General features: G+C 44.3%; 1 protein-coding gene across 2 annotated transcripts; it reads left to right on the forward strand.

Moving 5' to 3' along the window:
- Positions 1-1,613: 1,613 nt before the first annotated feature.
- On the forward strand, positions 1,614-24,092 carry SARAF (store-operated calcium entry associated regulatory factor). 2 transcript variants are annotated; one of them, XM_024100843.3, is made up of 6 exons: positions 1,614-1,840; positions 5,293-5,468; positions 7,201-7,606; positions 11,078-11,186; positions 18,624-18,751; positions 21,048-24,092. In XM_024100843.3, exons 1-6 carry the CDS (start codon positions 1,738-1,740, stop codon positions 21,071-21,073), a joined length of 948 nt encoding a protein of 315 aa, XP_023956611.2. In that variant the 5' UTR covers positions 1,614-1,737; the 3' UTR covers positions 21,074-24,092. The 2 variants fall into 2 exon arrangements, with proteins under 2 accessions (XP_023956611.2, XP_042716314.2); XM_042860380.2 differs by lacking the exon at positions 1,614-1,840 and adding an exon at positions 2,062-2,186.
- The last annotated feature ends 1,130 nt before the right edge of the window (positions 24,093-25,222 follow it).

A 25,222-nucleotide genomic window follows, 5' to 3' on the forward strand; every position in this document is an offset into this window, starting at 1 on the left:
TGGTCTACATTTAAGTTTAATGCAGCAGTTCTCAACTGGGGGTCAAGAGCCCCATGGAGGGCTGCAAGCAGATTTCAGGGTATCTGCCAAGCAAGGCTGGCATTGGACTCTATGGGGCCCAGGGCAGAAAGCCCAAACCTGAGCCTAAGCCACGCCGTGGGGGGATGAAGCCAAAGCCCAAGCAACTTAGCTTTTACAGGGTACCCTGTGGTGTGGGGCCCAAGTCAATTGCCCTGCTTGGTTGCTTGCTACCCTCTAATGCCAGCCTGGGCTTTTCTATGCAGAAAAACTGTTATAGTGGCACAAGTGGGCCGGGGAGTTTTTATAGCATGTTGCGGGGGTGTGGGGGCGGCAGGCAGGGCTCAGAAAGAAAAAGGTGGAGAACCTCTGGCTTAATACATTAGGCACTATATGACCCACAGAAAGTTTACAACATTAAAAAAGTTTAGTAACACAAATGAGAGCTATAGTGCATAAATTGAGTCTATAGATTCAATTGTTAAGGCCAGAAGGGACCACTATGTTTATCTAAACTGACCTCTGATGTAGTGCATAATACAAGCCACAAAATTTCACCCAGGGTGTCCTGCAGCAAGCCCAATAACTTTTGATTGAACAAGAGCATCACCATTTAGGTATGTCTAGGCTGCAAACAAAGTGTGTTCTTAACTCAGAATAGCAAAATTGAATTAAAATGGCAGAGAAGACACAACTATTCAGCATTTAACTTGGGTTAGCAGCTCACGTTCAATGCAGGCTGCATGGCAGGCTTGGCCTAGAGCTGTTAGCCCTTGTCTTCCTGCTGTTATAAGTAACCCAGGTTTTAACCAGCTGAGTCTGTGACTAAGCCAAGACTCCTGCTAGGAGGGCTGGCCGAAGGTACGCAGGCTGGGCTCTGGGCACTGCAGCAATTACATTAAAACATGTGCCCAGGAGGGAGCATGTATTGTGATCAGTGGGGCTGGAGTCAGAGGCCAGTGTGCTGTGGAGGGGCCCCCTGCCTGCCCGGAGCAGCAGCGCCGGGGCCCCAGACCACCTTCCCCCCCAGCAACATCTGCGGGCCCCGGACCATCCCCCCAGAGCAGCGGCAGGTTCTGCTGGAGTCCTGCCCCCTGTAAGCACCTACGTTTTAGTCATGGACAGGTCGGGGGCCATGACTTTTTGTTTATTGCTGTGACCTGTCCATGACTTTTACTAAAAACACCCCTGACTAAATCCTAGCCTTAGGGCACGTCTTCACTACCCGCCAGATCGGCGGGTAGCAATCGATCTATTGGGGATCCAATCCCTGATGGCTCTGCCATCGACTCCGGAAATCCACCGCGGCAAGAGGCGGAAGCGGAGTCGATGGCAGACCGACAGTGGTCGACTCGCCGCCGTCCTCACAGCCAGGTAAGTCGACCTAAAATACGCCACTTCAGCTACGCTATTCACGTGGCTGAAGTTGCGTATCTTAGGTCGACCCCCCCCAGTGTAGACCTAGACTTAGTCCTGGCCCAGCCACTCCTCTTGTTGGCTCAGAGACTCCTCGCCTCCCATTGGCTCTGCAGGGCAGGGAGGCGGGATCAGGGCGGGGGGCGGAGCGAGGGTCGGCGGGACTCCGCCCATGTCCCGCGCTGTGGGTGCGCGAGAGAGGACTGCTCAACAATCAGCAGCCAATCAGAGGGCGCGGCTTGCAGGCGCGTGCGCAGTAACGGGAGCTGTCGGCGCCGGGTGACAGCGAGCTGTAGCAGCCGGATGGGCCCTGGCATCGTCATGGCGGCCGGCGGGCGGGTCCTGCTCGTGTCCCTGCTGCTGTTCCTGGGCGGGCCGGGGCTTGCGCGGGGCTGGGACCAGCCGGGTAAGGGCTCGACCCCTCCCCGGGGGGGCGCGGGAGCCGGGCTGCGGGTCTCTCCGCGCCCCGGGAGGGTGTGAGCCCCTGTGCCCGCGGGGCGGGCGGGAGCCGAGCCGAGCCCCCGGCCTGGCGCCCCAAGCCCCTGTTAACGGGGGGAGCAAGGGGCACCCGGGGTTGGTACCGTAGCACTAACGCTGCGTGCCGCTGAGCATGCGCAGAGCGCGCGCGGCACCAGAGCTGGGGCTCAGTATAGGGACAAACCGGCCAGACCGGGGGAAAACCGTCTCCTGGCGTGTCCGCGCCAATTCACTTCCCTTTACACCCGGCGGTGAACGAGGGATGTCCCTGCCAGGTACCGAGCCCAGCTGAGAAGACTGGGAGACGGTCCCCTTAGTGCCAGTCTCCATCCAGACCAGCTTCACAACCTCCTTTCTCAACAAGGCCTTTCCTCTCCTCTCTCCTGTTTTCCATTCCACCTGGGTTCACTTTGAAGATAACACTGGTGGGGTGGGAAGGTTTATGTTTGCTCCTTTTAAGATACTTTCCTTTTGTCTTATTTAAAACCATCCCCAGTCACCCCTATCTAGGGTGACCAGATGTCCTGATTTTATAGGGACAGTCCCAACATTTGGGATTTTTTCTTATATAGGCACCTATTACCCCCCCCCCCCACCCCGTCCTGATTTTTTACACTTTCTATCTGGTCACCCTACCTTTTATTGGTCCAGGCCTTCTTTTTATAAACTTCCCCTCACCCAGCAGTTCTCAGCATGTGGCCCGCAGGCCGCTTGCAGCCCAATCAGCACAGAGCTGCCCCACGTGACAGCCTCAGGGCCATACAGGTCGTATTGGATGTGGCCCCCCCATAACACATTGTGGCCCACAGTGGTAAATAGGTTGAGAACCACTGCCCTAATCTCATTAGAATCCTGGGCCAGATGGACCATTGGACTGACCCAGTATTGCTGTTCTTGTTTATGCATTATTTAGGGTCTGTCTTCAAGTCTCTGAATTTTACTGTTTTGCTTGTTTTCATTTTTGTCCCCCTGAAAAATTATGATTGTGAGAGTTTGTTTGCTTGTTTGACCTGCATGGCTCATGTATTGTGGTAAATTTCTAGAAAGTGTAAGATTCCTGACAATCCTCATAAGTAGGTGATAGTATGCTTAGGCATCATGACATAGCAGGCATTTAATTGTTGAGTCTTTTAATGGGCATTCTTGACTTGGGGATTGTTCCAGTAGAGTTGGTGTGTCACTGATTTATAAATTGAAGAGGGCTAGGCTGAAATTAAACCCTGTTTTACTCATCTTTCTTTCTTGAAGTCTTCAGTTTGTATATTGCTGTCTTGAATTTGATGGACTGGTACATGGATTGACTAATGTCATAGGTTTCTCCTCCACTTCCATTTTGTACTAATTTTAGGTTCAGTCATGAGTGCCAGTCAAGAGCTTTTTATGAAATCTATGAAGCAGACAAATATTTATTTTAACAAATTTGTTCATGAGCATCTGTATGGTAAATACACTGTCAGGGATTCACTTTTCAGAGAAACTACACCTCTACCCCGATATAACGCGACCCAATATAACACGAATTCGGATATAATGCTGTAAAGCAGTGCTCTGGGGAGGCGGGGCTGCGTGCTCCGGCGGATCAAAGGAAGTTCGATATAACACGGTTTCCCCTATAACGCGGTAAAAATTTTTGGCTCCCGAGGACAGCGGTATATCGGGGTAGAGGTGTATTGCATTGCTACTAAAGGTTCTTGCATAAATCTGAATGTTATTGGTGAGGTGCCAGCTGGGCTGTGACATACGTAGTAATATCTCTTTGAAAGGAGTAGAACAGAGCTGGGTCCTATTAGCAGGGTCTATCGGTGTCAGACTTTCAGCCACAATCACATAATTGCTGGGAGTCTCAAGTGGTTTTTAAAGTGCTCAGAGTGGATAAAAATCAATGACTTTTTTTTTTAATAGTTTTTTTCCTCAAAAAGCATTTTATCAAAAAAATCCGATCTAAAGATAGTTTTAATTAAGATACATTATAGCTCAGATATCTCATCATGGAATAGGGATTATAAATTTTAATTCTGTACTATGAGACAATATACCGTATATACTCGTTCATAAGCCAAATATTTTTGGTAAATAGTGACACATCAAAGAGCGGGGCTCATCTTATAAACAGTTCTACACCAAAATTTGATTATTTTAAACTCTATGGAATCATTGAATTGAATATCTAATACATTGTTGTTTTGTTTACCTGGAGCGTCTGCAGGCATGGGCCCCTCAGCTCCCTGTGACTGCGGTTCGCCGTTCCCAGCCAATAGGAGCTTCAGGAACAACGAACCACAGCCACTGGGAGCTGAGGGGCTCCATGCCTGCAGACGTTCCAGGTAAACAAAACATCCCAACCTGCCAGCGGCTTACCCTGATGGGCTGGCAGCCAAAGTTTTCCAACCCCTGAAGTATAGGGTCAGTTTATGAAAGGGTCATACAGTTTTCGCTATTTTTACTTATCCACCTTGGGGTGTTGGCTTATAAACAAACGGGCTAATGAACGAGTATATACGGTATTCATGTAATGTTTAAGAAAAGTTTTGTAAATGAGTTCCAATAGTTCATGGATTAGGGACCCAATCTTATGGGTTTCCAGGGGTTTCTGTTTAGATTATTTAGGTTAATCTTTCTATCTACCCAATGGGATTCAGTGCTCAGTCTAGAAGATACCAGCAGAGATGTTTAGTTTTGCAGTTCTCAAACTGTGGATTTGTGTCTCCAGAGATAACATGCTTGTTAACAGCAAAAATGTTTTAAATAAATAAATAAATAAATAAAATAATATATAGAGGTGAGAAATAACAGACCTCAACCCTATTGTCCCTCTGCAAATTATGTACACAGAATCAGTCCCTGACTCTCTCTCTCTAAAAGTGCAAAGTTTAAAAAAGTTCAATGAATTAGAAGATTGTTGGGGGCAGAATAGATCTGGACAAGGAGAAGAAGTCTGGAGATAAATGTGAAAAGGGAGGGACAGGCAGTAGAAACAAAAGTGAAACTGTTTGAGCAGCATATTCCAGAAGTCTTGAGGTCTTTCTGAGTGTAGCCTTCATTGATTTGAAATCTACCATACCATTCTCTCACTAGAAGGGAAAACCTATAATGGCAGCGGGCCGTAAAAGAGACCCAGTTTGGGAATATTTTAATGGAGTTCCTCTACCTGTGAAGAATATGTATTAAGGTTATAACAACCAACAGGAGTGCACTTTTATGTAGAAATCCATGATTAAATCGAGTCTTCCTGACTAGTGATTTAAATCAAATCCACCCTCGTGCTCCCTGTTCTGAAAGCATCTTGGCAGGCTGCTTGTGTTAACTGTCACATTTACTCTTGTTCTGAAACAAATTCTTCATGGATGCTAGTTCTGTTAATTTGTGTACTTCCTGTTTCAGGGAGAGTTTTGTTGCGGGAGGTCCAAGCTCTCACTTTCTACAGAGATCAATATACTACTTCTCGGCGGACATCTCCAATTCCCCAGTTACAATGTACTGGAGGTACGGCTGGATGTGCATACGTCCCCGCGATTGTTCAGTGTCATAACAAAGGCTGGGATGGCTTTGACATACAGGTAGCTTCACTTAAAAGTGCATGTAAATGAAATGCTAAATATTAAATAAGAAACTCTTTGCACAGACTGAATGAAATTTTCAGCAACCATAAACTGAAAAGAATCACAAGAACATTTCTAAATTATAGTGCAGATTATTTCTTTAAATTTGATCCAAATGTTAGGTTTCTTAAAATACCCTTCCTGAAATCAAAGACCAATACAAAAGTCTCCATATTACCCATATCTTTCTTTAGTGTAAAAATAAGGTCTAGTCTACATGAGAAAGTTGCAGAGTTTAACTTAATTATTTTTAAACTGAGTTAGTTAAAACAGTGCAAGACCACACTTGGACACCCTTATTTTGGCTTTGCTAAAACAGATTGCCAATCAATTTATGCTAAACCTGAAACAAGGCATTCTGTAACCAAACACAGAGGTTTGTACCATCTTAGCTAAACTGATTTTTAAAACCAATTTAAGTTAAACTGCTGCAAATCTTTCAAGCAAAAATGTGGTTTAAATTTTAATATTTTATCCAATTGTCAAAAGTTTGGGTAATAGCAAAATAGATCTCTAAGGAAGAAAAGCTGAAATGGGAGTCTTAGGAATAGAAACACTGAAAGATCTTGAAAAGTTTCAGAGTAGCAGCCGTGTTAGTCTGTATCCGCAAAAAGAAGAACAGGAGGACTTGTGGCACCTTAGAGACTAACAAATTTATTAGAGCATAAGCTTTCGTGGACTACAGCCCACTTGCATCCGAAGAAGTGGGCTGTAGTCCACGAAAGCTTATGCTCTAATAAATTTGTTAGTCTCTAAGGTGCCACAAGTCCTCCTGTTCTTCTTTTTTTTGAAAGATCTTGGTATTACTTTGTAAATTCAGTTGAATCTGGATTTACAATTGCACATGTCAATCTGAATTGTTTCTTCAGAAATTACCTATTTAAATCTTGCTAAAGCTGTGTGTGTCCTATGGCTAAGGCCATTTTTTTGTTTGAGATAGGCACATCTTTAGGAGTTGCATTTATGACTTTCTTTACAGAATGATAAGCTTTCGTGGGTAAGAACCTCACTTCTTCAGATGACTTGCACCTGAAGAAGTGAGGTTCTTACCCATGAAAGCTTATGCTCCCTATACTTCTGTTAGTCTTAAAGGTGCCACAGGAGCCTCTGTTGCTTTTTACAGATTCAGACTAATACGGCTACCGCTCTGATACTTTACGGAATGGTTTCATTACATCATTGTTTCTGATCCTGCAATTTAATCTGTGTGGGCAGCCCTTCTGTCTCACTGATGTCAATGGAGCTCCACCTGGATACAAGTCTGTTGACATGGATCAGATTGCAGGATTGGAACCTTGATTAGTATTTCATTGTAACTACCGCACAGCTTTCTTGTGGGGGACACTTATTAAAACATTTTAAAGGCTATTTTTTTTTAATGCATGATACTCTGCAGTATTCTTTAAAGTTGAATGCTTAGAAAAACCTGATATGTGAACTACTGAAACACTGTCTTTAAAGTTACAATTGCTTTACTTTTTGAATGTTCAGTTTCTCTAAGTTAAAGGTTCGTGAATCTTGATAGCTAACTTTTAAAATACAAATGTCCAGAAGCTCTCTTAATTACTGTTTTTAAATTATTTTATTAATTATTGCTATATTTCACTACATATATAGGAAAGCAAACAAAAGAGCTATTCTCACCTACCAGGAAATGATTACTACTTTGAATTTTGTTTACTAATTTCAGTGGGAGTGTAAGGCAGACTTGGACAACTCCTATCGCTTTGGAAGAATCGAAGTGAGCTGTGAAGGCTATGATTATCCAGACGACCCTTACATCTTAAGGGGATCTTGTGGTTTGCAGTACGGGTTAGAGTTAACCGAGGAAGGCCAAAGAAAAGCAAACAACTTTGGTGGAAGCTTTGGCTCCAGCTATTACCAGTCAAGTAAAGTGAATTCTCAGGATTCCTCTAACTCTGTTGCTGGAGTGATCATCGTAATAGTACTTCTGCTCCTTGCTTATGGATGTTACAAGCTATTCCTCAGTAATCGGCTGCCTCAACAGGATTTCTCTAATGGTGATGGATACTCTAGGACGTCTTGGCAGAATAGTCAGGCACCACCTCCTCCTGGTTTTAAATCCAGCTTCACAGGTGTGGTTCTAAGCTTGTTGTAGTGTTAGAAATAAAAAGCAATGGGATATTGCTCTGGCTGCAGCAAATGGGGGTGGGAATAGTTTAAGAAACAAAACAGTGTCTTCATGCATTGCTGAGTGTGAATGTCAGTTATGGGGCGCACAGTCATGAATTCATTATTAAAGTTGCAACTAGCTCTGCACTATACTCTTTGGAGGAGACTTTCAAAGGCACAAATGGCCAATTCCTACTGACCCTCGAAGAGGGTTGGATTCCTGGCTGCCCTTTGTCTTTGAAACGCTCCCATTATTTTTGGCAAACTTAACTTTTTCAAAGCAGTCTTTTTAGCATGAAACTTCATATTTATTTGGTCAGAGTCTGGGGGGAGGAGGGTTGGTCGGTCACAACTTGAAAGGAATCAAACATTTTGAGTAAAATTATTTTTATGTGGTATGCCATTGTGCTAGGTGCTGTATAAACACAGAAAAAAAGACAGTCCAGTGCCCCAAAGTTTATAAACTTAAATATAAGGAAAGAGACACCAGATGGATACAGACAGACCCACGGAGGCACACAAGGAAACAATGAGATAACGTTGGTCAGCATGATAGGCAGTGGTCTCAGCATGCCAGCAGCCCAGCCATTGTCAAGTTTTTTGTAGGCTTCATGGCAAAGGGGAGTTTTGAGGAGGGAGTTGAAGGTGGATAATGCGGTACAGTAGAACCTCAGAGTTACGAACACCACAATTACAAACTGCCCAGTCAACCACACACCTCGTTTGGAACCGGAAGTACACAGTCAGGCAGCAGCAGAGACCTAAAAAAAAAAAAAAAAGCAAATACAGTAGTATGTTAAATGTAAACTACTTTTTAAAAAAAAAAAAAAGGGAAGGAAGCACTTTTTTTCTGCATAGTAAAGTTTCAAAGCTGTATTAAGTCAATGTTCAGTTGTAAACTTTTGAAAGAACAACCATAACGTTTTGTTCAGAGTCACGAACAACCTCCATTCCTGAGGTGTTCATAACTCATAGGTTGTACTGTAGTTGTGCAGATGTTTACGGGGAGTGCCTCCCAAGTGTGTGGGGCAGCAAGGGAGAAAGCATGAAGGTGCTTGTTTGAAAATGTAAGTAGTGGGCAATGGAGGCTGGCATCATTGGCTAATCGGAAGTGGGAGTCAACCTTTCAATACTGAATGAGAGATAGGGTAGGGATAAGTCATGTGGAACCTTGAAAATTTAATGCTGTGAAATAGTGTGGTGGTGAGCGCTTTTATATGTATGTTAATGGGAGTTGTGCTCTTAAATTCCATAAGTGCTTTTGAAAAATCTGTTCCTATTCGCTTATTGTGGAATTTCTAAACCATGTGTCTGTGCCGTGTGCCCATTAATGACCCTGGTGAGTTCCTACAGAACAGCAATGGCTATTGTTATCATTATTATGTATTAGTATTGTGAAGCACCTACAAAACCCAGCCGTGGACCAGGACCCTACTGGTGTTGTCAAGCGCAGAGCAAAAAGTCATTTTCTTCTTCCATCCTATTCCTTATCATCCAAATTTAGCCAAGGTCCCTGTCCTTGCCAAGGCCAACAGATTTTAGACATGCTAGGAAATTTTCCCTGTTTGTAAAATTTTTCTTTAACTCTTATCTCAAATACCTTATTGATTTCCCTCAGACTACTATGGCATAACATGCATGTGAAGTTTCTGGCAGATGGTTTAGATTGGGTGAGTTCAGGGGGAGTTTGGAATGCCGTCTCCAATCACTTCACTTTTTATTTTTTATTTTTAGTGATTATTAATATGTTTATCTCTGGAGTTAGAGTGCAGTTCTACTCTAAAATGTGACTGTAAATGACATTGTGAAATTCCACATTGCCTCTGACTCCAGGTTAAAAGGCTTCTGCTTACAATTAAAAATATGGCTTTTTCTAACTGATAATTCTGCAGGTTCAACCAGAGATTTAAGTCCAGCTGGGTTTTCCCTGACTCATGCATCACCAATAATGAAGATTTTGCAATCTGATCTTAGTTAACAGTTCTGTTAACACACACTTAAGACAGAACTACCAGGAGAAAAATGTGGTAGTGTTGTTTTAGTCATTAGATTGAGCACATACACCTCTACCCCGATATAACGCTGTCCTTGGGAGCCAAAAAATCTTACTGCGTTATAGGTGAAACCGCGTTATATCGAACTTGCTTTGACCCACTGGAGTGCGCAGCCCTGCACCTCTGGAGTGCTGCTTTACCATGTTATATTGGGTCACGTTATATCAGGATAGAGGTGTACTACTCAACATACTTATTTACTCAAAATGGCAGCAAATCTGTTGAGTGAGAAGACTGGGAGGCAGGTGGTCTAATGTATAAGGCACTGAGCGAGGTTCTGTTCCCAGCTTTGCCACTGACCTGCTGTGTGAGCTTGGATGAGTTGCTTCACCTTTGTTTCACCTCTCATGCTTTATCTGTCTTGCCTGTATAAGCTCTTTAGTACAGGGACTGTCTCTTAATGTGTTCTTGTGCAATGTCTAGTAACAAAGACATTGTTGGATGGAGCCACTAAGCCAGGGGTAGGCAACCTATGGCATGTGTGCCAAAGGTGGTCCGCGAGCAGATTTTTAGTGGCACTGACACTGCGGGTCCTGGCCACCAGTCTGGGGGGGGCTCTGCATTTTAATTTAATTTTAAATGAAGCTTCTTAAACATTTTAAAAACCTTATTTACTTTACATACAACAATAGTTTAGTTATATATCATAGACTTATGGAAAGAGACCTTCTAAAAATGTTAAAATGTATTACTGGCATGCAAAATCTTAAATTAGAGTGAATAAATGAAGACTTGGCACACTACTTCTGAAAGGTTGCTGACCCCTGCACTAAACATTACTGTAATACAAACAGAAGGTGCCATTTCATAGAATACCAGGGTTGGAAGGGACCTCAGGAGGTCATCTAGTCCAACCCCCTGCTCAAAGCAGGACCAATCCCCAGACAGATTTTTGCCCCAGATCCCTAAATGGCCCTCTCAAGGATTGAACTCACTACCCTGGGTTTAGCAGGCCAGTGCGCAAACCACTGAGCTATTTCCCCTCCTGCAAGGAAATGTTAAGGAAAGTCCTGAGGAGACACCATCTGAAGTTGTAGGAGGCTATCACAGGGGGAAGGTCCCGCCACCTGAGCAGGGACTTGAACCTAGGACCCTCAAATTAAAAGTCTGATGCTCTACCAACTGAGCTAGCCAGGCTCATTTTTTAATGTAGTCACTTTCCAGAGCAGAACAGCTCCCTGAAGTTCTTCAAATGGGGATTGATCCATTGAAGGATTGAAGGCCATTGAAGTCATTTGGAGTCAGTCTCACAATTCTTCTTTGTTAAAATAATTCTTTAATATGACATATTATTGACTCTGAGGATGGCATGATGGTTAACTGCCACTGACTCATATTTGATAGTTTTGTTTTGTTTTTCCGTTTGCAATTTGAATTAAGGAGCTGGTGGTTTTGGTGGCAGTTCCGGTTCTGAGGCCAATTTAGGAGGAGGATTTTGGACTGGACTCGGAACAGGAGGCCTACTAGGATACTTGGCTGGTAGTCAAAGGTAAGCACTACGCTCACTCTCTCCCTCCCTGTTCCCAGTAGTCTTTCCTCCTCGTGGTGTATGCTTTACCTGGCTATAAAATATTCACATTGCTTCTGGATTTGAGCTTGCAGGATCCTGCATCATCCAAGCTGCAAAATCCTGCCACAATAGCAATTCCCAGGCGGAAGCTGCAGCTTCAGCAGCTGGGGCATTTTAAAAGGGTTCTCTGAGACTGGCTTTGTTTCAGTTAAGGCACCTACCATTGTAGCTTGTTTAAATGAATTGCAAATTTAAAAAATGATGTAAAAAAGCTGTGTGGAATGTCTCCAGTGACATAGCTAAGAGTATTAAGAATAGAAGTAATTGTAAATTAGATGGGCTGTTGATTAATTGCCGTTAACTCGCGATTAACTCAAAAAATAATCACCGTTTTAATTGCACTGATAAACAATAGAATACCAATTGAAATTTATTAAATATTTTTGATGTTTTTCTACATTTTCAAATATATTGATTTCAATTACAACACGATACAAAGTGTACAGTGCTCACTTTATATTACTTTGTAAAAATGATAAACGAAATAGTATTTTTCAATTCACCTCAGAAGTACTGTAATGTGATCTCTTTATCGTGAAAGTGCAACTTACAAATGTAGATTTTTTTTTTTTGTTACATAACGGCAATAAAAAAAAAAAGTAAAATTTTGAGCCTACAAGTCCACTCAGTCCTACTTCTTGTTCAGCCAATCACTAACGCAAACAAGTTTGTTTACATTTACAGGAGATAATGCTGCCTGCTTGTTTACAGGCATTTGCATGGCACTTTTGTAGCCGGCATTGCAAGGTATTTACGTGCTAGATATGCTAAACATTCGTATGCCCCTTCATGCTTTGGCCACCATTCCAGGGGACATGCTTCCATGCTGATGACGCTCGTTAAAAAAAATGCGTTAATTAAATTTGAGACTGAACTCCTTGGGGGAGAATTGTGTCTCTCCAGCTCTGTTTTACCCACGTTCTGCCATATATTTCATGTTGTAGCAGTTTCGGATGATAACCAAGCACATGTTCGTTTTAAGAACACTTTCACTGCAGATTTGACAAAATGCAAAGAAGATACCAATGTGAAATGTCTAAAGATAGCTACAGCACTTGACCCAAGGTTTAAGAATCTGAAGTGTCTTCCAAAATCGGAGAGGGACGAGGTTTAGAGCAGGGGTCTCAAACTCAAATGACCACGAGGGCCACATGAGGACTAGTGCATTGAACCGAGGGCCGCATCACTGACACTCCCCTCGCTGCCCCTTCCATTAGGCCCCGCTCCTGCCCCACCTCTTCCCACCCCTTGCCTGCCCCATTCCAACCCCTTCTCTGAAGTCCCCACCCCAACGCTGCCCCCAGGGGGTGCAGAAAGGGTGCAGGGTGCGGCAGGGGGCTCAGGGCAGGGAGTTGGTGGGTGGGGTGCAAAAGGGTGAGGGGTGCGGCAGGTGGCTCAGGGCAGGGAGTGCAGGAGGGGTGTGGGATGCGGCAGGGGGCTCAGGGCATGGGATTGGGGTGCAGGAGGGGTGTGGGATGTGGCAGGGGCTCAGGGCAGGGGGTTGAAGTGCAGGAGGGGTGCGGGATGCAGCAGGGGGTTGGGGTGCAGGAGGGGTGTGGGATGTGGCAGGGGGCCCAGGGCAGGGGGTTAGGGTGCAGGTGGTGTGCAGGGTGCGGTAGGGGGCTCGGCAGGGAGTTGGTGGGTGGGGTGCAAGAGGGTGAGGGGTGCGGCAGGTGGCTCAGGGCAGGGAGTGCAGGAGGGGTGCGGGATGTGGCAGGGGGTTGGGGTGCAGGAGGGATGTGGGATGTGGCAGGGGGCTCAGTGCAGGGGGTTGGGGTGCAGGAGGGGTGTGGGATGTGGCAGGGGGCTCAGGGCAGGGAGTTGGGGTGCAGAAAGGGGTTCAGGGAGTGGCAGGGGGCTCAGGGCAGGGAGTTGGGGTGCAGAAGGGGTTCAGGGTGCGAGCTCCAGCCCGGCGCCGCTTACCTAGAGCGGCTCTGGGGTGGCAGTGGCGTGCACCGGGGCCAGGGCAGGCCCCCGGCCCTGCGCCGCTCCGCTCCGTTCCAGGAAACAACTGGAACCGTGTCCCTGCAGCCCCTGGGGGAGAAGGGTGGGAGGGGGCTCCGGCTTCCGTGCCTGCGCTGCTCTTGCCGCTCCCCTAGGTACCTCCCACGAAGCTCCCATTGGCGCGGTTCACTGTTCCCGGTCAATGGGAGCTGTGGGGGGCGGTGCCTGGAAGGAGGCAATGCAGGAGCCCTCTGCCTCCTTCCCCCTCCCCCCCCGGCCCAAAGGGGCGTGCTGCCAGCTGCTTCAGAGAGCGGCGCGGGGCTCGCAACACCACAGGGGGCAATCCCACGGGTAGGCAGAGGGGCGTGGAGCTTGGCGGGCCACATGCAAGAGCCCCGCGGGCCGCGTGTTTGAGACCCCTGGTTTAGAGCATGCTTTTAGAAATCTTAAAAGAGCAATACTCCGATGGAGAAACTACAGAATCAACCCTCTGCTGGTGCATCTGACTCAGATGATGAAAATGAACATGGGTCAGTCTGCACTGCTTTGGATAGTTATCGAGCAGAACCCATCATCAGCATGGACGCATGTCCTCTGGAATGGTGGTAAAAGCATGAAGGGACATGAAACTTTAGCACATCTGGTAAATATCTTGTGATGCCAGCTACAACAGTGCCTTGCGAACGCCTTTTCAAACTTCCAGGAGACATTGTGAACAGGAAGTGGGCAACATTATCTCCTGCAAATGTAAACAAACTTGTTTGTCTGAGTGATTGGTTGAACAAGAAATAGGACTGAGTGGACGTATAGGCTCCACAGTTTTACATTGTTCTATTTTTGAATGCAGTTATTTTTTGTACGTAATTCTACATTTGTAAGTTCAACTTTCATGATAAAGAGATTACACTACAGTACTTGTATTAGGTGAATTGAAAAATACTATTTCTTTTGTTTTTTACAGTGCAAATATTTGCAATCAAAAATAAAGTATTCTGTGTTGTAATTGAAATAAATATATTTGAAAATGTAAAAAGCATCCAAAACCATTTAAGTAAATGGTATTATATTATATTATTGTTTAACAGCGCACTTAATCGCATGATTAATTGCAATTAATTTTTTTATCACGTGACAGCCCCATAAATTAGCCTTTTTTCTTAATTTTATCTCCCCTAAAGTCACTTTGGGCTGGTTCCTGCTCTGCTGTGACATCCGGAATGCCCATTCTGTAACATTATGGGGAGCCAAATTCCAGGAGCTCCAGTACGTGGACTAGTCTCCCCACCTCATATCCCATGAATGAAAATCCGAGTGGCATGGTTCTATAAAGGACTTTTACATAAATATTACTTTGTACAAAGTAACAGGCAAAAATGTGTGTTACAATAATAAAGTAATTTAAATATCTGAGCCCTCGTCTGCCATTCTCATCTGAAATGTTTATTTAAAAATCAAAAATTTTTGTAAACTCTCTTCCAAACAGCCTAGTAGGAGTAGCAACAGTTGCCATTTTAGTGGGATTTTATCGGTCTTCAGGGACTCTGCAGAGCGCAAACTGATCTTGCGCAGGAGTGTTTTGTTATCAAGTGACTGGGCTACCTGCAGATATGCCAACTCACCTTTTATTGGAATGTAGTAATATAAGGAGCTGTGTGTATTTACCTACTCTTTAAGGAACAAAAGTTGGGATACTAACTGATAAAAGCTTTATGACTCTAATACAAAACAGGCTGGAATGCATTGAAGTTTCAATCTACTTTGACAAGTGATTGGGAGGGAGCTGGAGGAGACATACACGGTGCAGATTTCTTCAGTAGGAAGAAACAGAACTGTTTTTACAGTGTCACTCTTCAGAGGAGAGTGGCTTGTTGAAGTAAATGAAGTCACCCCCATTAGGGCTCCTAGGATGTTTCAAATATCTGGATTTTTTAAGCTTTAAACTGGTCTAAACACCAGGAAATTTGTGTATAGTTGGGTTACCATACGTCTGGGTTTCCCCGGACATGTCCATCTTTTGGGTCTTTAAATAGCCGTCCGGGGGGGAATTTGTAAAAAGCTAAAAATGTCCGGGATTTCTCCCGGATGGCTATTTAAAGACCCAAAAGCGGCTGACAGGGCAGCCGTGCCAGCTGAAAGTGGTACTGGGAGCAGTATGGAGCGGCCGTGAGAGGTGGGTGTGGGCGGCCCGGCTCCCCCTGCCTGGGGCTCCCCTCGCCCGCCGGGGGGGGCGGGCTCCTCCTCTGCAGCACTGCCTGCCGTGGGGCTGGGGCTCTCCCGGGGCTCTGCCCTGCACACGCCCAGCACCCCGGGGGCTGCTCCTGCCTCCCTGGGCTGGCCCCAGATCCCCTCCCCCAGGGGGCTGGGGTCCTGCTGCGGCTTGTGCCCCTCTGCCTCCTCCGCGGGGCTGGCAGCCCCAGGGGGTTGAGGCCGTGCCACGCCTTCTCCAGCTTCCCCTGCCGGGGCTGTTCAGCCCTCGGCCCCACCGGGTCCTGCCCTGCCTCATGCAACCCGCCCCTACCGTGCGGCGGCCCAGCCCGTGGGGACTTGGGGAGCCGCAGCAAAGCCTCGCCTGGAGCTGGTGCAGGAGACGAGCCTGGCTCTCAGCCCAGGCTTCGGCATTAGCCGGGAGCGGAGCCACCCCCCGCCGGCTCGGCTCAGCCCAGCCCCACTCTTAAAGGGACAGGGACCCCATCGCGGCTTGGCCCGGCCTGGGGCACGTGGAGGTGTCACCTCACCCCCCGCCTGGGGGGCCCGGTGAGGGGGGTGCTCAGCACCATAGCAGTGCAGAGGGGAGGCCAGCGATGCACCTTACTCTCTCCTGCACTGCCAGCCACGGTCTTGCCTCCTTTCCCCAGCTCTGTGAGGCACTGTACACCTCAGAGCAGCAAATGGTAGCAGATTCTGCTGTCTCCAAGCAGAGTCTAGCCCTGAGTGTTTATTTCCGCAGCAGTGAGTTTTCGGTTTGGTGCATTCACTCCTGATCTCCCTGGTAAAGTGTAACAAAAGCTCTTGGCATTCATTTTCTCAGTGTTTCTGGGAATACCCTTTTCAGTTTCATAGATGGATCTGGGATCTTTCTTTTGCTGTTTCCGGAGAGAACTGTTGACAGCAGGGAGATATGTCCCTGACTAGAAGGCAGGAAGCAAATTTGACTAGACCAGTTGTGACTTCCTTTTTATTTGTTACTATAAAATGTATTACACACAAATAGATTGCTAATGAACTTCCACCTTTGGGTTTCTGGAAAACAACTCACTCTAATACTTGGAAGATGCAGGGACCTTTGGTCTTAAAAAATGAAACATCAGACTCATTAATTTGGGGGAAGTGCAGTGGTCCATTTATGAAATTTCTTAAAAACATGATTCAAAAAATCCTTCGGAGACTGTATTTTAATGCTGAGATCCCAATAGCCTTACTATAGAAATAGAAAGTAAAACAAAGACATGCTTGATCCAGGTCAATTAGAGCAGTGGTTGTCAATGTTTCCAGACTACTGTACCTCCTTCAGGAGGCTGATTTGTCTTGAGTACCCCTCACTTAAAAATTACTTGCTTACAAAATCAGACATAAAAATACAAGTATCACAGCACAGTATTACTGAAAAATTGCTTATTTTCTCATTTTTACCATATAAATTATCAAATAAATCACGATTCCCAGATTGAGAAACACTGGTATAGTATATAGAGCAGTATAAACAAGTCACTGTCTACGATGATGGTTGCATATGCTTCAATAATTAGTTTGGCAAGGCCTTCTATAGCAAAGTTACACACATTTTTACATAATATCAGGCAAAGCAGCTTGGATCTCTCACTATTCATGTCTCTGTACTAATTGTGCTCTGCATCATTTCACAAAAACGTTATTTAACTGAGCTTGAAATTTGTCATTATACTGAGATTTCTAAAAATACCCTTCTAGAAAAACTTCCATTTGGCTTCCCAGTAAAGAAAAGGACTTTATATAGCTTGTTTGTTTGAACTTCAAGGCCCATACAGTCCCTGAAATGACACTGCCTTGGTTAGTGTTGTGCCCCATTTCTCACAGTACTCATGATGGGTTGGATTGTCACAGTCCAGCTCAGCCACACAAGGGAGTAAATATTCTCTTTTCCAAGTAGACCCCGCTGATATGGGGATGCCCCTTTAAAGGAAGGCCCTGGGACAGGTATGGACAGGTGAGTCCCTCCAGTGGAGGGAGAGGTGAGTGTCAGAGGTAGGGTTACCATACGTCCGGATTTTCCCAGACATGTCCGGCTTTTTGGTCCTCAAATCCCCATCCGGGAGGAATTTCCAAAAAGCCGAACATGTCCGGGAAAATAGGGAGGCATGGTAAAGGGACCGCCTCCTCCCCGGGCTCCAACTTTCCCAGCTCCCGTCGCTCTCCACCGCGGCAGGGGCCGAAGCAACTTCCCCAGCGCAGCAGCAGCCGGGGGGCGAGAGGGAGGAGGGGGAGTATGGGGTGCTCAGGGGAGGGGGCGGAGTTGGAGCGGGGTCCCGTGGAGTGTCCTCTTTTTGCACTATTGAAATATGGTAACCCTAGTATATAGAAAATATGTGCTTTTTGACTTCAGTCGGAGCTCTTGGGTGCTCAGAATGCCGGAAACTTGAGTCACTTATTTAATGGCCTAAATAAGTATTTAAGAGCCTAACTTTAGCTTCCTGTCTTAGAACAGATTTTAAGCCAACATTTTCAAATTTGTGAAAGCACATGCCACAAGAGTACCAATGTCACCAAGTAGCTTTGTTCCATTAAAAAACTCTTCTGTCCCCATGTTCTGACAAGAATAAGAAGAAATTGTGATCCAAACTTAGTGTGAAGGAGTAGATTTTGGATTTTCAAAAAGTAGGAATCTCCGGCCTGTAGAAGTTGAGAATAAACTGAAGTGAAATGAGTCAAAGATAGTAAAATGTCCTAGAGATACTTTAAAGTACTTTTTTTTTTTTTTACATTACATGAATGTAATAGAAGAACAAAGGAATTGCCAGACTGGATCAAAAATCTAGTCCAGACAAGGATTTCACCAGTCTCTAATTCCTAGGGATTGCACCTTCCGAAAAAGAATCTGACAATACTCAGCATCGGATTCTTTTTCGGAAGGTGCAATCCCTAGGAATTAGAGACTGGTGAAATCCTGAAGCATGAGGTTTAATATCTCTTCCAAAAGTTATTAGCATTAAGTATGATAGCTCTGAAAAACCTTGTTATCCATGTATATGTCTAATTCCTCTTTGCATCTTGCTAATTTTTAGGCCTAAAAATAAGTAAAATGGGTGCAATTGTATTTTTCTACTCTCATCTGCCTTTTTAAAAGAGATGCTTCGCTCTGGGTGTTAATACCTTCTTAAACAGTGACCTTTCTTTAAAAAAAAAATCAAAAACTTAAACCCATGTTTCTTTTGTCAGGGCACGACCACATTCCTCATATTTTCCATATGCCAATCCATATGCCGGTCCTACCGCTCCTCCTCCTCCAGGTGGAAATTCAAGTGGCTCTACAGGGCCTCATACCTCGGGGACAAGAACTGCTTCTGGTAAGGCAAAGACTGCTTTATTTTCCTGTGGCTTTTTCAGAGATTTGGGGGCTGATCCAAAGCACATTGAAATGAATGAACAGACTCCCATGGATTTTAGTGGCCTTTGAATCTGCTCCTCCTGGGCAAAATAAAACCTAACACATTGCTGGGTAGCTGCTCTCTGTAAAGTTCCTTGAATGTGTGTGGACTTCCTACTGCACATAGATTCTTTCCCAAAGTATTATTGATTAAATAACCAAAATGACAAATTAGAGAGACAAGGTGGGAGAGGTAATATCTTTTCCTGGGACTGATACAGCTACAGGTAAACTGTATGCATGAAGTGCCAGATGACCTTCCAATTCTGCCACCTCCAGCTCTGTAATGACCATGTTCAGGAATTCAAAATTTGTACATAGAATCATAGAAATGCTGGGCTGGAAGGGACCTCAAGAGGTCATCTAGTCCATCCCGCCCGCATTGAGGCAGGATTAGTATTCCTAGACCATCCCTGACAGGTATTTGTCCAACCTGTTCTTAAAAACCTCCAATGACTGGAATTCTACAACCTCCCTTGGAAGCCTATTTCAGTGCTTAACTATTCTTATAGTCAGAAAGTTTTTCCTAATATCTAACCTGAATCTCCCTTGCTGCAAATCAAACTAAATACTTCTTGGTGGACATGGAGTACAATTAATCCCCATCATCTTTATAACAAGCTATTACATATATCAGGGGTAGGCAACTTATGGCACGCATGCCGAAGGCAGCATGCGAGCTGATTTTCAGTGGCACTCACACTGCCCGGGTCCTGGCCACCAGTCCAGGGGGCTCGGCATTTTAATTTAATTTTAAATGAAGCTTCTTAAACATTTTAAAAACTTTATTCACTTTATATACAACAATAGTTTAGTTATATATTATAGACTTATAGAAAGAGATCTAAAAACGTTAAAATGTATTACTGGCACGCGAAACCTTAAATTAGAGTGAATAAATGAAGACTCGGCACACCACTTCTGAAAGGTTGCCGACCCCTGACATATATGAAGGCTGTTATCGTGTCCCCCCTCAGCCTTCTCTAGACTATGGTAGTTGACTTGATTAAATATAATAAATTTCACATAAAAAAATTGCCCTTAGACCATTAGGATTTGATTCCACTCCTGTGCAATCCTTGTTCTGCCCCTTGTGCATCTGCATTGTGGTATAGTCTTTAATTACATGAACATATACTATTAATTTTTCTCAGGACCTCACCCACAGTCACTGTGGAAGTTGCTGAGTGAATGAAACTGCTGAACAATATTTTTATCCTTGGTATTCAGTGTGTGGTTCCTGTCCTTATTCACAGTACCTCATTAAACCTCCATATTATTGTATGAGATAAAGGTCCACAGGTCTGTCTGGTGGTCTGGATTAGGGCACAGAGATTTTTCCTTTTTAGTGCCCCATCTACCCTACATTTTCAGTAGTCAGAAGAGCTTGTTACAACACTATTGCAGTTTGTAGTGTAGACAGAACCTTAGAAATATTTCTTAACCAGACTAAAACGTCAGACTATGGAACAAAGTTACGATTCCATCTTTGCTACAAATTGGAGCCAGGCTGTAACCAGGTCTCCCTTAACTCCTTTCTCACGTAAATAGGTTTTGTCATTCCAGATCGTCACCTCTCCTTCTTTGTTTCCATGGAGGCAGCAAAGTTGCTCTAGGTGCAACAAGTTTGTCTTTCTCTTGCTCCTGCTTGAGTAGTGGCAGCTGATGGCAGTGCCATAACGGTGTTCTAAGATATTGCTCAACGATTAATATGGGGCCAAGGGTTGATTTATTAATGAACATTTATATTATGGTAGCACCCAAAGACTGCCATCAGGATTGAGGCCCCGTTGGACTTGCGCTCACACAGCATTCAAAACAATTCCTGGTCTGGAGGGTTTGCAATCTAAATGACAGATGTGGAGCTGCCCTGTAGGCTTTCAGTGAGCATCATGTTACCTGCACTAGGACCAGCCTTAATAGCCTGCAGACTTCGTTAGTCCGTTAGGGAGTTTTCCTCTCCTCTATTAGTGTGGATTATTCGTGTGTGTTTTAGTAAACTCTTCTGTCAGAAATCAGCCAGTCCAAGTCATCACCTAGAAATCTTTCCCAGGCCAGCTCAGTGTCATGCTCTGTCACACTAATCCTGTGACTACCCTTAACAAGACTCAGTTATCAGTGTGTACGAGTGTAAAGGAGAGGGGAACCAAATGGAAAGCTGGTGGCTGGACTGAAGCTGTTAATGTTTTTGTAATGATTGTCTTTTTCCTTTGCAGGCTTTGGAGGCACAAAAAGGAGATGATGTTCTTGGTTCCCTGGCACGGTTGCAGTTAAATACACTCTTCCTCCCTGCATTTTAGTGCCTTCTTTTTAAAATATGGAGCTTCAGTTTTAAAACCTATTGAAATCCTTCTCCAGAGGACTTATGGGCTGGGTGTTGAGTTAGAAATATCTCCACAGCTTAGAGTTTATTTTAATAAGATGGTCCTTGGATTTAGATGTTGTAGATGTTACGCTTTGGATATCTCTTTTGAAAAGAAAATGGAGATAAGATCAGTGAGCAGATACTGCTCTTGGTGGTGAGAAGTTTTTTTTTGATGTGTTCAGACTAAAGTCGGTATGACTGTGTTGGAGAGGAATGAATGAATAAATATAGGCAATGATTTTTTCATAGCCCTAACAGAGAGGTTGGATACTACCATCTTGTTTAGAGATTTAGCAGGTATCAAAACATACCCTATTTTCCTATAATAAAAACAAAGTCCTCCAAGTTAACAAAGGGATATCTTACCAATCTGGCCATGGTGTCTGTCCCAGTCTTCCAAAATAACTAGCTTACCCATGCCCTGGGAGCCAGTTTTTGTCAACCAGTTTCTCAGTCTTTGTGCTCCAGCCTCTGCAAGCCAGTGGGGACCCTGGGACGCCAGCAAACTCAAACACTCAAGCCCAGCTTCTCAAAAGCTATTATTGAAATCAATGGAAGAGAAAGGAGCCTAAATATCTTTGAGGATCTGGACCTCAGTACATAATGAAGCCTGGCATGTAAGGAATTGTTCACCTCGTTTTCTGAAGATCCATTTGGGCTCTCTTTCACTTACTGTAACACCCATACGTTCTATAACAGTGAATTCAATTAATCATATATGCAGGCCTTGTCCATAATTGAAGGACTCTTTCTGCCCTTGTCCCTCATGTAATGGGGATCTTGGCATCAACGCTGAGGCCTGAAGGTTGAATATTTGAAGGCTTCCTTGCTTTATGATTCATCCTTGAAATGACATGACTTATGTGTATTATTAGGTATTAAGTTTTTTAAATATATATCCACTGGTTCATGTAACACTGGGTGTCTTAGCCTAGATAAGGAGCCACTGGCCATTGCCTTTAACTCCAAATCTTGTCAGAGCAGATTGATGTGGTGTTAAATGCTTATGGCCACAGCTGTCTTGTCTATAGTAGGGCTCCAGATGTTTCAACCATGGGTGTTCGCTATGAAAGCTCTTACCAGAAAAATCCTTAGTGCAGACACAGCTTATGCCTCAGTCACCATCCTTCCTTTAGGGAGAACTGGCCAGGACTCAATTGGTTGGGAGTGATCACTGTCATTTGACAAACAGCCTTGCTGCCCTTAATCAAAAACTAAAATGTCTTCCTCCAGAGCACAGCAGACCTTGAGACTGAGCCCAGAACGTGAATCCAGGCCTCCTAGGATGTGTCTACATTGCAGCTTGGCGGTGTGGTTCCTAGCACAGGTAGATAGCTTGAGCCGAGTTAGTGAGAGTCTAGCACACTAAAAATAGCAGTGTGGATGTTGCAGTGCAGGTGGTAGCTCAGGCTACCTGCCCAAGTTCAGACCCAGGGGTCAGGTGGGCTTGGACTAGGGCAACCAGCCAATGCTCTAACAGCCACAGTGATATTTTTAGTGCACCAGCTTGAGTGCTAAAGTCACACCTTCAGGCTGCAGTTTAGGCATTCCCCTATAGGGCTGTGTCTGAGCCAGCTTTGCCGATTTTGTTTTTAAAAATGTTGTAGCCTTTTTCTGTAACGTGGACCTGTGGCCTTCGGCATTGCTTTCTGATGCTATTTTGGAACCACCAATGATGGGGTCTGTGGGAGCTTCCCCTACCCTCCTCACATCATGATCTGGGAAGGGAAGAGGCGCTGCGTTAAAAAGCAAAGAAACAGGATCCTCTAAGGACCACTGGAGGTATGAAGAGAATAGGACACTGAGGCCAGGTATACACCAGAAACTCTTGATGGTATAGTAATGGCAGTTCGAGTGGTAATTTTTTAGTGACATTTCTATACCAGCAAAAGCCCTAATGTAAACCTGGCCTCAACGCTAGTAGGTGCAAAAAGAAAAATATAACCACAACTATTATTAAGCACAAATTCAATTGTTTAAGACTATCTTGCCTGAGTTTGGGGCTTGTTTCTTGCAAGAAGACTACATTTATCAGAATCCTGTTAACCAAGAAACTATTCAGAATGTGGAACTGACACTAAAAGTAGTCCCAAATTTGTAGTAATTTTGTACTTCACCATCTGAGAGATCTGGATCTGCTTTCTGCTGGACTAGTGGGGACCAAGACTACTGCAGGAACACCACATTCAGGCCTTGGCTTGCTCATTAATGATCCTGACAGCCAAAGAAGGAACACTGTTAAAAAAAAAAAACTCTTAACTGTCTGTGTTTGAGACCGTCACCTGTATACAGCCAGAAAGACAGTAACTGATCTGGGAGGGTGGGCAGGTCGAGGGATAGGAGTTTTGCTGTTTAAAGCTGCCCGAGGACCACATGGTTGTTGGGGGAGAGGAGTTGAGCAGGTTCATTTTCTCTCTCAATCTAGAGAACAGAATAAACTTTAAAATAGAATTTGTCTTACTGTTGGCTTGCTAGAATGCGTGTGTAACTATCTTAGCTCTTAGGTAGTGTGGGGAGTAGTAAATGGTCGCAAGGGTTGATAGCTTTTTTTGGTGGGGTTTTTGGTTTTGTTGGCCAAGTCAAGTGAAGTAGCTTATTTTTACTTAGCTCTCTTGATATTTTTTAGCTATGTATCATGCCATTTAATTCGTAATGATTTTCTCATTGAAATATAATGTATAATTTAGCTTTTTTAGCATTTTGTTTCCTTGCTATGCAAGATAAATATCCATTATCATAGAACTGTCTGGATGGAGTTTGAATTCTGTGCTTGGCTTAGAAATACATAATTGTGTATATAACATGCTTCAGATAATGCTTTGATTTGTATTTTGAATATTATTATTTATTTGTTCTGATGTGTAACCTTGATGACACTGATATTTCTACAGCCCTACCAACCTATCCATTGACTTATTTTTATTAGGGCAACGAAAGGCAGAGCAAAAGCAAACAATTCATAGGGGGAGGTACTGATTCAAAACCCAGAAAGTACACTGTACCTAAAGCCTAGATGGCTCTTCTCGTTGCCATGTTGTTTACAATATACCATGATGCTATTTTACAGCACACCTGTGATACCACTGCACCTTTGGAGTGACTGTTCATCTCATCATTGGCTTCCCAATCAGCATTATTAGCCTGCACATCCAGCTGCAAGGCTGGTGTATGCCATATTTTGTTTTAAAGGGGGAAATTACTAGTGCATATTAGAGGATTTATTATTGTCAGTCTTGCAAACAAAATCTAGCAAAACAATGTAATTCCAACATAAGAAAATATAAGAACAACCATTCTGGGTCAGCCCAAAAGTGCATCTAGCCCAGTATCTTGTCTTCTGACAGTGGCCAGTGCCAGGGTGCCCCAGAGAAAATGAACAGAACAGGTAAACATCAAATGATCCATCCCCTGTCGCCAATTACCAGCTTCTGGCAAACAGAGGCTAAGGACAGCATCCCTGCCCGTCCTGGCTAATAGCCATTGATGGACCTATCCTCCATTAATTTACCTAGTTCTATTTTGAACTCTGTTATAGTTTTGGCCTTCACAACATCCTCTGGCAGAGAGTTCCACAGGTTAAGTGTGCGTTGTGTGAAGAAATACTTTCGTTTGTTTTAAATCTGCTGCTTATTAATTTTATTGGGTGAATCCTAGTTCTTGTGTTATGAGAAGGAGTAAATAACATTTCCTCATTTACTTTCTCCATACCAATCATGATTTTATAGACCTCTATCATATCCCCCCCTTAGTCGTCTCTTTTCCAAACTGAAAAGTCCCAATCTTATTAATCTCTCCTCAGATGGAAGCTGTTCCATACTCCTAATAATTTTTATTGCCCTTTTCTGAAACTTTTCCAATTCCAATATCTTTTTTGAGATGGGGTGACCACATCTGCACACAGTATTGAAGATGTGGGTATACCATCAATTTATATAGAGGCAGTATGATATTTTGTCGTCTTATCTATCCCTTTCTTAATGATTCCCAACATTCTGTTCACTTTTTTGACTGCCGCTGCACATTGAG

The sequence above is a fragment of the Chrysemys picta genome, chromosome 5 (assembly GCF_011386835.1).
Source record: "Chrysemys picta bellii isolate R12L10 chromosome 5, ASM1138683v2, whole genome shotgun sequence".
NCBI classification, from domain to species: Eukaryota; Metazoa; Chordata; order Testudines; family Emydidae; genus Chrysemys; species Chrysemys picta.

Coding starts and splice junctions, on each gene's coding strand:
- SARAF (XM_024100843.3), top strand. CDS start 1,738: ATGGGCCCTGGCATCGTCATGGCGGCCGGCGGGCGGGTCCTGCTCGTG. Junction 1,841..5,292: donor GCGGGGCTGGGACCAGCCGG/GTAAGGGCTCGA, acceptor TTCCTGTTTCAG/GGAGAGTTTTGTTGCGGGAG. Junction 18,752..21,047: donor GGGGACAAGAACTGCTTCTG/GTAAGGCAAAGA, acceptor TTTCCTTTGCAG/GCTTTGGAGGCACAAAAAGG.